Source organism: Ursus arctos, unplaced genomic scaffold (genome assembly GCF_023065955.2).
Source record: "Ursus arctos isolate Adak ecotype North America unplaced genomic scaffold, UrsArc2.0 scaffold_22, whole genome shotgun sequence".
Lineage (NCBI taxonomy): Eukaryota > Metazoa > Chordata > Mammalia > Carnivora > Ursidae > Ursus > Ursus arctos.
Genome location: NW_026622897.1, coordinates 14,289,155 through 14,301,615, shown reverse-complemented (window position 1 = coordinate 14,301,615; position 12,461 = coordinate 14,289,155). Strand labels below are relative to the sequence as shown.

At 36.6% G+C, this 12,461-nt stretch overlaps 1 protein-coding gene across 8 annotated transcripts in view; it reads left to right on the top strand.

Moving 5' to 3' along the window:
• DDX6 (DEAD-box helicase 6) overlaps positions 1–12,257 on the top strand; it is a 31,481-nt gene extending 19,224 nt beyond the window's left edge. For 3 of the 8 annotated variants that reach the window (XM_048217148.1, XM_048217147.1, XM_026505621.3), the window contains exons 9-14: positions 122–250; positions 1,337–1,453; positions 3,256–3,319; positions 5,975–6,076; positions 6,581–6,787; positions 7,871–12,257. In XM_048217148.1, the coding sequence (XP_048073105.1) occupies positions 122–250; positions 1,337–1,453; positions 3,256–3,319; positions 5,975–6,076; positions 6,581–6,756 (588 nt within the window). In that variant the 3' untranslated portion in view covers positions 6,757–6,787; positions 7,871–12,257. The remainder of the gene's footprint in view (positions 1–121; positions 251–1,336; positions 1,454–3,255; positions 3,320–5,974; positions 6,077–6,580; positions 6,788–7,870) is intronic. The other 5 variants (XM_026505619.3, XM_026505618.3, XM_048217146.1 and 2 more) reach the window with 2 other exon arrangements.
• Positions 12,258–12,461: the final 204 nt, after the last annotated feature.

The following is a 12,461-nucleotide window of genomic DNA, read 5'->3' as shown; positions in this document are numbered from 1 at the left end:
TACTCTGAAGAAAACTACATGCCTTTAAAGCAAGAATTTATCAGAATGTATGGGGGATATGTTTCGAGTTTAAGAGATACGCTCTGCTTTTATTTAATTATATGACTCTTATTTTTTTCAGAATTCCCATTTGCAGAAACCCTATGAGATTAACCTGATGGAGGAACTAACTTTGAAGGGAGTAACCCAGTACTACGCCTATGTGACTGAGCGCCAAAAAGTACACTGCCTCAACACACTTTTCTCCAGGGTAATAGGCTTTAGTTGCTGAATATTACCCATTACTTAACCCCAAAATAACAGTTGTGTCTGTTTTTCCCACCATTTTCAATGTAAAAACAGTCCATAGCTTTTCCTAAAAAGTAGTTTTGGTTGTTGATCTGAAGTTGATACTGTATGATTGACATCAAAGACATTTTTAATTAAATTCTAAAATAATTTGACCTTAATTATAGTTGATCCTCATTATTTGCATATTCTGTATTTGCAAATTCGGCTACAGGCCAAAATTTGTAACCCTACAAGCAATACTCATGTGCTTTTGAAGTCATTTGTGGATACTAGTAACACGATGGAAAATACCAGCTGTTGTGCATATTCCCAGCTGAGATTGAACAAAGTGACACACTGCCTTCTTGTTTCAGCTCTCATAAACAAATGTCTTTTTCACAGTCTGTGCCACATTAATGCCACATTTTTTGCATTTTTGTGCCTCTTTTTTTTTTTTTTTTTGGTTTATTTCATGGTTTAAAATGACTCCTAAGCTTAATGCTAAAGGGCTGTCCATTGCTCCTAAGCACAAGAAGACCGATGTGTTTTGCAGAGAAAATGTGTTTTAGATAAACTTTGTACAGACAGAAGTTACAGTGTTGTTGACCACGAGTAAATAAGGTGTCTTTGAACAATAACACACATAAAACAAGGTTATCTGTTGATCAGTTGATGAAAAAGTTGTGACTAGAGGCTCTTAGGAACCTTCCCCGTATCTTCCCATGAGCAGTGGTTCTATATTCACGTTTTCAGTGTTTGTAGTAACTTTATAGAACAGAATTAACTACAAATAATGAGAATTGAAGAATGTGTTTCAATCATGTTGGCAATTATGTGGCTCTTATTAAGCATACTCTTCTACAATAAAATTTATAACATCTGCAACTATTAAGTAAATGAGTAGTATTTACAAAATTTACAGTTTTGCATCTCTCTTGTATCATGAGATTCTAAGTCTTAGATCATGTTTTTTAGCATTTGTGAGTCAATATTTTTAGGATTTGGCAAAGCAAATGAAGGTTTTTGTTTTTCTTTTTCATGTCTCCCCCCCCACCTCCATGCTTAGCTTCAGATAAACCAGTCGATCATTTTCTGTAACTCCTCTCAGCGAGTTGAATTGCTAGCCAAGAAGATTTCTCAACTGGGTTATTCTTGCTTCTATATCCATGCTAAAATGAGGCAGGTGGGTATAAAACTAGAACCTCATGTGTGGATTTTAAAAATCTTTTTCTAAGTATTTTTTGGATTTTTGTTTTGTTTCAATGCTCCTCCATATGCCCTAAGTTTAAGAATAAATTATTCTTTAGTAGGCAAAAGACCGTTCATTTTAACCGCTGGGATTCAGTTTTCTAACTACAAAGTGGGGGTATACATACTCTTACCTCACAAGAGGAAAATTGAGATAATGTATAAATGAGTACTTTGTCAAGTATGATACAAATAGGAGATTTTATTCCCTTCTTTCCCAAGTAATGTAGATTTGCACTGTTTAATACAGTAACCACTGGTCTCCTGTGACAATGTAAGTGAGTTAAAATTAAGTAAAATTTAAAATTTAGTTCCTCTGTCACACTAATCATTTCAAGTGCCATGTTACATGTGACTAGCAGCTACAGTTTTGGAAAGTACAGATATAGAACATTGCCGTCATTGCAGAAGGTTCTATTGGACAACACTCCTAGAGTTTTAATTTATGTACCTCTTCAGGTTGTATGTTTTTTTCTTCATTTGCCTTTAGGATGCAATCTCTAAATTTCAGAACTTCATTTAACAGTTCAAGTAAATTCAAACTATAAAAACAACATTTGTGTTGTGTGTGGTAAACATTGAAATTTTGTGAAAACGGTTTCTGTAGACTAACAGATAAAGAATTTGAGTTAACTCATCTTTGGTTTTCAAAGAAGCTTTATGATAATGGAACAGATACCACCGGGTAAACCCTAATATTAGAAATTGTCACAGGAAATTGTGTTAAGCTGTAGAGAATATTTCAGAGTGGAAAAACGTTGCTTTGAAAAGAAAGACCAGTTTGCCAGATGCTAGATTTGTCACTTGTGCTAGAATTGTTATGCATGCGTTTTCATTTTTTTTTTTTTTTAATTGAAAAATAGGTTTTTGGGGTGTCTGGGTGGCTCAGTCAGTTAAGCATCTGACTCTTGATTTTGGCTCAGGTCATGATCTCAGGGTGGTGAGATCAAGCCCCACGCTTGGTGGGAAGTCTGCCTGAGATAATTTCCATCTGCCCACCCTGCATGCTCGCTGGCTTTCAAAAGGAAAGTACATTTTTGTTTTTGCATACAGTAACTAAAACAAATAGTCAATGTTTTGGTCAAGCCAAACTTTTGTCATCTTCTGTTTGAAACATTTAAAAAATGGATATACAGAAACATGGTGAAAGTTGCCACTTAAAATCCACTTCAGCAAAAAGGGTAAGAATATCCTTAACAATTAAGATAAATGCTAAATAAAGATACAGGTAGGTGTTTTGGTTTGGTTTAGTTTGGTTTTTTTGAAGACTTTATTTATTTGAGAGACAGAGTATGAGCAGGGGAGCCTGACATGGGGCTTGATCCCAGTACCCCAGGATCATGACCTGAGCTGAAGGCAGACGCTTAACTGAGTCACCCAGGCACCCCTTGTTTGTTTTTTTAAGTAGGCTCCACAGCGAGCGTGTAGCCCAGTGTGGAGCTTGAACCTCAACACTGAGATAAGCCCTGAGCTGAGATCAAGAGTCAGATGTTTAACTAACTGAACCACCCAGGCGCCCCCGTAGATGTTTTAGTTGCTTATTCATTCCCATGGGAAACTAATTTATGATTAACTTTTTTACCTTTTGTTTTTACCTTATGGGTATTGAATTCGTTCATCTCTCATTTGTGTAAATTTGGGGTATACAAAACTTTGGATAGGAGAAATTAGTGGTGAGAAATTTAGGGCTGTGCGTATGAGTTTTTAAACAAATTAAATGCATTGCTTTGTTCCTAGGAACATCGAAATCGTGTATTTCATGATTTCCGAAATGGCTTATGCCGCAATCTTGTTTGCACTGGTAAGTATTTCCTTTACCCATTGTTTTCCTCCTGGTTCTGCTCTGCTTTTTCTGTCCATATCTCCCAACAGGATCTGTGACAAGAGTTCAGCTCACTCTAATGCCATTTCTGGAATTTCTGAAGTTGAGAATGAGCTATAGTTAATTCCTGAAGTTAGTTTCCATATCTGAAACTTCAGAATACTTGTTACTGACACTCATCATACCTCATCTCTGTCTTTTAAACTAGTTTTGGAATTTCTGTGTTTTCTGAATAATTTTAACATACAGGAATGAGTTTTATGTACCGTTTGCAAAATAAATTACATTAAGAAACTGTATTTTGGAAATTATTTACTGTAGTCTTTTAAATTTTTTTTGCCATAAACAGACTAGTCTGTATTTTGGTGTTATTTCAGTACACGAAGAAGAACAAATTGGGGAAGGCAGGTGGACAGTCAGATCAGACAAAGCAGATAGATTTAGTATCCTCCCATCTCTACACTGGAAATAAAATCTTAGCATTGGTATGAGATTAATCATCTAAACTGGGCTTCTGGGTAGAGAGAAGAGCCTGGATTTTTTTTTTTTTTTTTTTTTTTTTTAGTTGAGGTATACACAGAAATAGTGATTATAAGGATATTCAGTGAATTTTAGCATGTGTACACACCCGTATTACTAGCACCCAGATCAAAATTTTAGAATATTATACAATTTTGGATGCTTAAGAATACTGCTATAGACATAAACTCCAAATTTATACTAACAGAATATTGAATTTGCTAATTTATAAGAACCAAAAAAGGGCTATCCGATATCCTGGGTGTTTCCAGTTTATCTCATTTCTCTGCTTTATATCTAAAAGAACAGTTAATACAGCTGTGAATTAATACATTTATGTTTATCAGCACTTCTAACCTTTGTATTGAAGTAATCAAATAGAAAATATCTGATTTGGTGGAAAGGATACTAGACTCCTAGAATTTTAAGATTGGGGTTCAAGTCCTACCCTTTTAACTTGTAATCGTATGACCTTGGACAAATCGTACTTTTCTTTTGTGCCTTTTTTTATTTGTAAAATGGGAATGCGTTAAAGTGAATTTTGCACAAATACCTGTTGTAGTTTATTCATTCAAAAATAGTTTTTGATATTCAACATATATTTATTTCCTCTTTGCCAGGTATTTACTTAGCTTAGTGCTAAAAAAAAGAAAATGTTACTCCTCAGTTTTATGTTATGTATATTTTAACCACAGTTAAAAAATTTTAAATATATACACACTTCCTGCACTAGGGAGCCTATAAAAGAACTAGTTCATCAGTGAAATGTTGAGTTAAGCAAATTCAGAACGTGCAAACAGAACAGTATTCAGTATATCATCAAGTAAGTCTAAATAACATAGGTATATAAAGCGTGTAAATAAATACATGCAAAGTTTCACCACTTACTTTAAGAAGAGATGGTTTAATCAGATAAAAAAGGTAACAAGAGTCTAAGGCCCTGCAACCTTTTTCTTTAAAGTGTCAGGTAGTAGATGTTTTAGACTTCGTATACCATTTGGTCTCTGTACAAGTTATTCAGCTCTGTCATTCCAGCTCAAAAGCACCCTTAAACAGTACATGAGCAAATGGGTATCGTCCTGTGGCAGTAAAACTTGATTTACAGAAACAGTTTTGGGCTAGATCTACAAGGGAGTAAAAGTAATTTACAAACGTGAGGTATCTGTAGTAAGGAATCCTAAATTTTCATAGGAAAGGAAATTAGCTATCCTGATCTGAGAAGGAGTTGTAACTGGCTCTATAAACTAAGTTTTAGACTTGCAGAAGGAGTTTTAAGTTAGGGGACTGGCATCAAATGTGATCCATAGAGGGCTTCAAGAAGATACATTTAAGGAAGGATAAGTAGATGAATTTCATGGAGAGGAAGGTTTGAGGAAGAGATGTGTTAGAGAACTATGTTAAGACCAAAGTATAGAGTGGAGGACTTTGTATGTCAATTTTAATTTTATCCAGAGGCAAGTTGAAAGAATGAGTTATAAATTGAAAGCAGTAGTTTAGAAATACTTGTCACCATCGTGGATTATTTTGGAATATGGAGCTGATAGAAGCCTTGAAACCTAATTATTAGTCTATTGTCACTTTCTTTACTTGCAGTTTTCAGAGCCTAAATTAGCATAGTTATTGTGGGACTAGAAAAGAGAAGGTGTGGTCTTGTGTTTGCCTCAGACTTGTAAATCACTTAGTAGAATGAAAGGAATGAATTCAGAAAGTATAAATAATTACTAAGAGTGGATTACCTCTTCTTTTTGAGGTATTCTTGGTTACACAACAAAGTCTTTAATCTATTTTAATCTTGGATTACATACTGAAAGATAGTTGAAAATTACTCCTGAGACTCATTTATGAGTTTATAGTTTACCAGTCATTCTGACCTCTTGCATTTGCAGTTACCTTAAACCATTTTTAAAAACTTAATAGGACTAGGAAAGGTAACTTGCTAGCAGAAAGTTTTTTATGATAATGTGCATGAAAGGTAATGCTAGTAATTTGCAAGTGCATTTGAATAACTGAATGAAGTGACTAAAACTTAGGTTGCACTAGAAATACATGTTAAAGGTACCAAGAAACATGCTTAAATTGAAAGATATAATGGAGATTCTTCCTTTCTCTTTTAAGATTTGTTTACCCGAGGTATTGATATACAAGCTGTGAATGTGGTAATAAACTTTGACTTCCCAAAGCTGGCAGAGACCTATCTCCATCGTATTGGAAGATCAGGTGAGGAAAAGGAAGATACTCTTCATGGAAGTGTTTTGAAAGTGTAATCACTAAATTCTGTTCTTTTGTTAAAGTGTAGTAGTGATGAGAATAGTGAATTAAAACTGATTTAGTTGTTATTTAAGACTGATTTCTAATTCTTGTAGAGCATTTAAGAAAAGTTAAAAAACTTCACTGTATGCTTAAATTGAGATAAAATTCACAAGTGAGATCCTCACTTATTAGGTGGTACGATCTAACTATTTAGTGTATGTATTTTGGCAACTTTTGACACAAATGAGCATTTGTTTTGTCATCTGAAAAAGGTAAAACAGGGTACTTCTTTGGGCTGTGAAACCTTAAGTTGTAATGTGTGTATGAGGAGACCGTAAGAAGTGGTTTTATAAGTTCAGAATGGCACTGAACAAAAACATTCTGTATGGTTTCGCCACTGATCGACTTGTACGTGCACATCAGTTCTCCTATTTAACTCAATTTTTTATTTAAAAAAATGTTTTTCATAAGGTCGCTTTGGTCATCTTGGCTTAGCCATCAACTTGATCACATATGATGATCGCTTCAACCTGAAAAGTATTGAGGAGCAGCTGGGAACAGAAATTAAACCGATCCCAAGCAACATTGACAAGAGCCTGTATGTGGCAGAATACCACAGCGAGCCTGTAGAAGATGAGAAACCTTAACAAGCATGTGCGTACCTGACAGAACAGCTAAGTGAGCATAGTGTTTAAATCAAGATCTCTTTCCTGGAAGAAATTTGCTGTTGCACTACATGTAATATCAGTGATAGGGTAGAACTGTTGGCATAAATGACGGTAAACTGGATGTATTGCTTGGGTGAAGTTGTGGTCCCATTAGAGAATCCATAAATGCTGCTCTTGAGTGCAGTCTTCCAGTATAATGTGACAACGAGAGCAGTACTTAAGACAAATCCAGACTTCCAAAATAATGAAAGCAGAGAAGATTCTTTTTCAGCAGTTTGAATATGAAAATATTTTTTGTATTTTCCTTTATCACCCAGTCAGTTCTCTGTTGTTAGCATCACACTTAATTTCTACTGGGCATCTTAATCAGGTTAATTACCTGCAGTGCCTCATTGCCAAATGTGTAATCAGGTTGTGAGAATAAATGTCTTTTTTTTACCCTCTTATGTCATTGTTTGGTGACTGTTGGACTCTGGGAGTAATGCTCAAAAGAAGGCTCAACATAAATGAATACAGGCTGTTTTGCAGTTTTTTCTAAGGAAAATGAAAATCGGTTTTATTTGAGAGATGGTAGTTTCCAAATTAGCAATGAGCATTTTACCTGTTAACTCTTTTTTTTTTTTAAGGTTTTATTTACTCATTTGAGAGAGAGAACACAAGCGGAGGGAGGGGCAGAGGGAGAGGGACAAGCAGACTCCCTGCCAAGCAGGGACTCTGGGATCCTAGGATCTTGACCTGAGCCTAAATCAGGTGATTAACCAACTGAGCCACCCAGGCGCCCCATTTACCTGTTACTCTTTCTAAGTTCCTAAGTTACTCTCTTCACTTTAGTTTCTTTCTCCTCCCGACCCCCTAAAATGTTTTTTTGTTTTTCTTGATTTAATTGTTTTGGATATCAGCTTTCAGGCTCTCGGTCCATCTCTGGAATGCCTAGCAGAAATTCCTTAATCCTAAATGGATTCTACGGCTGGCAAAGGCTCAGTAGAATCCACTACAGATAGAGCATTTGGGTTGGAGATTGTGAAAACCTAGGTATCCTGGTTCATATTGCTTTCAAAAAAGTTAATTTTAGGTTTCTTCCTTCTTTCTTTAGGCTTTGACAAACTACAGAAGGCTCGTTTGGATCTGTGACACATCGTTTGGGGGGGATGCTCTTCTCTTTGTGGGTTTTTCATCTTCTTTTTATTTTGGAACTATGAAGACTTAAAAGAGCTCAGACATTTTTTCTTTTTTTAACTGGTGAAGAGAAAAAGCTGAAAAGAAGGAATTTACCTTTTTTGTTCCACTTGTTTGCACTGTGTGCTGACTGAACATTAGTTGCACTAACTGCTGGTTTTTAAAAAATGTTTTCTGGGGAAGGGGACAAGGAAGGAGGAGAAAGAAGAGAAGGGGAGAAACCCTAAAAAGAGAAGAATCTTGATGAACACACAAGCTTGTCTGCAATTTCAAAATTCTCCAACAGCTGACTCTTGAGTGCATTTCAACTTCTCCCTAATTGCTCATCCGTTTTTTAAGCCTGAAGAGCTTATTACTTATTTGTGCGAAGTGCCTTATGCTATGAGACCATTCAGAATATCATCTTTTAGACACAGCCCAAGGAATCAACAGTAGTAATTCTTTCCTTTTTTTGTTTTTCTCTTTTTTTTTTTCCCTTTTTTAGATTTTTTGTCTTTTCATTTTGGTTTCAAGTTAAAGTCTCTCTCTTCCCTTTTTACCCGATACTCAAGCCCAGGGCTGGAAGATGACACGTATTAGTAATGTTAAACACCATTCTCTTTTTCTTTATGTGGAGGAGTTGATATGCAACTGCAGTTCATCCGCACTGTAAATACATGTATTTAAAAAAAAAAAAACAATCCCAAGTAAAAATTTCTTCTGGGCTGAGTAGATTACAGCATCATCGCTCCCAAAGGAAAGAGCAGTCTATCATTGCAGGAGCCATATGACAAGCCTTTGTGCTCTATAGCAGAACACTAAAGACTGGTTTACATACGCTTCCATTAGCAGTTATGGCACTTGATGTGTAGACATGTCAGAGCCTTGACCCTCTTTCCTCTGTGGCAAAGCGTGTCCCATAGAAAATTGGGTGTGTATACTTGTATAAACTTTGTAAATAAGTTTTTTTCTGGGTTCATATATATATATATACATATATATATATTTTTTTTTGGATGAAGGTTGCTGGGATTAAGGGGATTAGAATGATTATGGGAGCAGCTAAAGATGAGAGGGGCTCAGTTTTCCGCAACACTAAATTCTAAAAAATACTTTGGCCTCTTAGTGTAGAGAGCAGACCTCTGTGGTGACCCTGTGTTGGAAGAGGGAACCAGAAGTCTGGGATTCACTGTTTGCTGCCACACTGTATCATCTAATACCTTTGGGGAACACCTGCCAGAGAGAGCAAGGAAACTTCAAAAACCTATGACTCAAGATGTTATTTTTGAGAAGCTCTCTCTGATTTTGCTTCTTCCCCCCCCTTTTAAAAAAAGTTTGAGGAACTTTTCAAGCTCAGCAAAAGGGGACAAAGATTAATCTCCCTTGCAGTGTGGGGATTCAGTTAAGTGGCAGTGTCTGAGCAGTGTATGTACAAAGCATGGATTTTGCATTTCAGAATATTAGCCAGTACCAGCTTTGGTAAGGTTAGCAGTTCTGGAGCTTACTTTCTGTGGATCACTTCCTGTACTGTGTAAGAGTGTTGCCCTCTGCCCACCTTGATACATAAACTTGCAGGAATGGGCAACTCTTGAGAGCTGTTAACTTTTCATGCTACAGAAAGCTGCTTGCCATCCTTTTGCTTTGTGACAAGAATTATCTGTCATTTTGCATTGTAAATTGCTGGCAAATGCTTTACAGTCAATAGTGTTGCTTTAAATTGTGCCCCTCCCAACATGCTTGATGTTTGGCCTGATCTCCAGGCAAAAGGAGTGAGATGAATCAAAACCAGTGAACTTTTTTTTAAAATGTTTTTAATTCCCTTTTAACCCAGTGTACTAGGTCAATCAGGAGGCATCTAGGGTTTAAAAAAAAAAAAAACCAAAAAATAAAATTTAAAAAATTTGATTTCCATATTCCATTTTTTCAAAACCCTAAAATATTTCAAGATAAGTCCTGCATATGCTTTCATGCTGAACTCATCTGGATAAAGAAATCAATTATTCAAAGTTGCTTTTTTTGACTCTTGCCTAGTTCTAAGCAAAACTATTTGTGACTCACCCAAAACTCCCTAGGATCAAAATCCTGCAGATGCCTCCTGATCAGACACAGCCCTAACTCCTTAAAAAACTGTAGCAAGAGCTGCACAGTACAAACCCAAAAAGGAATAAGCTCATTTATTTGGTATCCAAGCTATGTTCTATCCAGCCAGTGTTGGTTACTAAATACAAGCCCTAATTAAGGAATAACTTTTTTCCAGGGAGGGGTGGGGGGAGGGAATTTAGAAGGCATCAACTTTTGACCAAAAAAATCTTGCCCTTGTACTGATGCAGCTCTCTCTTTCTCCCCCACTTCTGGCGAGATAAGAGGGATCATTCATTATAGAAGAAAAGAAAGGCTTTTAAATGCAATTTGATATCTCGCTAGAGAGTGTGTGGGTGACAAAACAAACCGCGCAGTCGTCTTTGCCATCCTCAGACTGTGCCTGGTGCCACATGCCTGTGGGTCCCTCTTAAAGCACAGACTTAATTGAGAGTATTACTGAAGTATAGCCTCTGATGAGGAGTGGCACTTAAACTATCTGGGACACCACTATTGGACACAGTCCTGTAGAGGCAGCTGTCCAGTTTTGGTGCTTGACTCTTGAATAGGAGTTGTTGAATGGAAAGATGCTCTAAGGACTAGGTCAAAGCCTAGTCTTTTTTTTTTTTTTTTTTTAATCCCCCTCACTATAAGGAGAATTGTTATTGGAAATTGTTTTTGTGTTCTTTCCACTATTGGGTGTCCATTTTAAGTAATGGTAATATTTTTTCCAGGGGTTTGTTTGGATGAAACTGTTCCCTATTTTTAATATTTAAAGTATGTCCAACTCATGGTTTTGCCTATGGTTGTAGTTGTGTAATGAGTTATGGACTGTTACATACCTTACTGCCTCTGGGCCTATGTTTTGTTTCTCTCTTCCCATACATTCCAGTGGAGAAACTTTCTTGGCTTTCCCTTGGGAATAGAATAGCTTATTCTAAAATGATTTTCCATGGGAAGAAGCAAGGGAGAAGCAAATCTAAATATATCTCTCAATTATTTTCCAGTTGGTCCCAGCATCATCATATGGCTGAGCCCCAATGGCTGAGGGGAGGGGGGAGGCAATTGGTTATCAATATTTATTTTCAGAATGAGATGGGAGCATCTTTCCTTTGCTGTGTGCTTTGTGTTTGATACCATCATGCTTGGGTTAGAACCAGACAACTCAGCACAAAGCCTTGAGTGTAACTTTGTTGGAATCAAAACATCTCATTCTGATCACTTGGTTTTGTTTTCGTTTTTTTTTTTTTTTTTTTTTTTTAAATAGGGGTGGGAGGGAGGTTACTTTGCCCCAAAAGGGAGGGTGTCTGCACTAAGGATTTAGAAACACTTTGGAAGCTCATAACCTCATCAGAAATGGCCTTTAGCCACACTCCTGACCTTATAGATGAGTAACAAAAAGATGAAATAATTTTTTGGGAATTAAGCCATGTTATTTTAATTTGCTACTTTTTTCAGCGTTCTGTGTATCTTAAAAATTGTTACTGTGGAATCCTTTTCTGACAAAATGCCTTTTGTCAAGCAAAATTTTTGGCTTCGTGGGAGCTGAAGTCAGTCAGCTTTTTGGTGAAATTAAGTGGACTTTGGTGAGCTTGTAGTTCTACTTTATATCCTTACAGATAGTTTTTTAAAACTCCCAAAGAAAATCTCTGGTCTTAAAAACTCATCTTTGGGGTAAAGAGTTAAGTGTCCAAAGGCTTTAACAGTTCATGAGGTTAGAGGGAGCTAGCCTGGCACCTGGACTCTGCCCCTCCACAGCTGACAGATTCCAGCAGAAGTGTGTTTAAATTCTCCAGTAGACAATACTGGGCAGGGCAAGGGAGGGGGTAGGGCTGGGTTATTAAGATACAGGCTACTGTATTTTAACCAATGGTTGTGGGGGAGGGGTGCCTGGAGAAAACAAAGTCACTTCCCTTTTTTGAAACAACTAAAACTGGAAAAAATGTATTTTTGTTCAGTAAAAATGGGATAGAATTCCAATGTCCCTAGTCACAAGGGACCAGTTCCACTGAGAAGTGAACAGTGGGGACTCAAAATTTTGAAAACATTTGGGGAAAGGGAAAATTGGCTTTCTGTTAATTGGCAAATGTTCCAGTGGGACTCTGTTTTTGTTGGGAACGTGTTATGTTGTATGTACACATATGGACCAGAGTCTGCTGAGTTTATAAGGTTCAGAAAAAATGATAAAATGATAAAATCTTGGTTTTTGTTAATTTATCTCAATAAAAGCCCACTGGAACTCCAAATGTGTGTGTGGTATGTCAGTAGCAGCTGTGCTATTTAGGAATCCTTGCATTTGAGAACATTTTACTAAAGTAATTCACATGGTGAGACGGTAGGACATTCTCAACACTACTGTAAGCCCAGTTGAGTAAAACCTGAGATGGCTCATCTCAGTGCACCCTCATCCAGTGTAGATAATGTCTTACGTCCTCATTCCACTTTTTCAG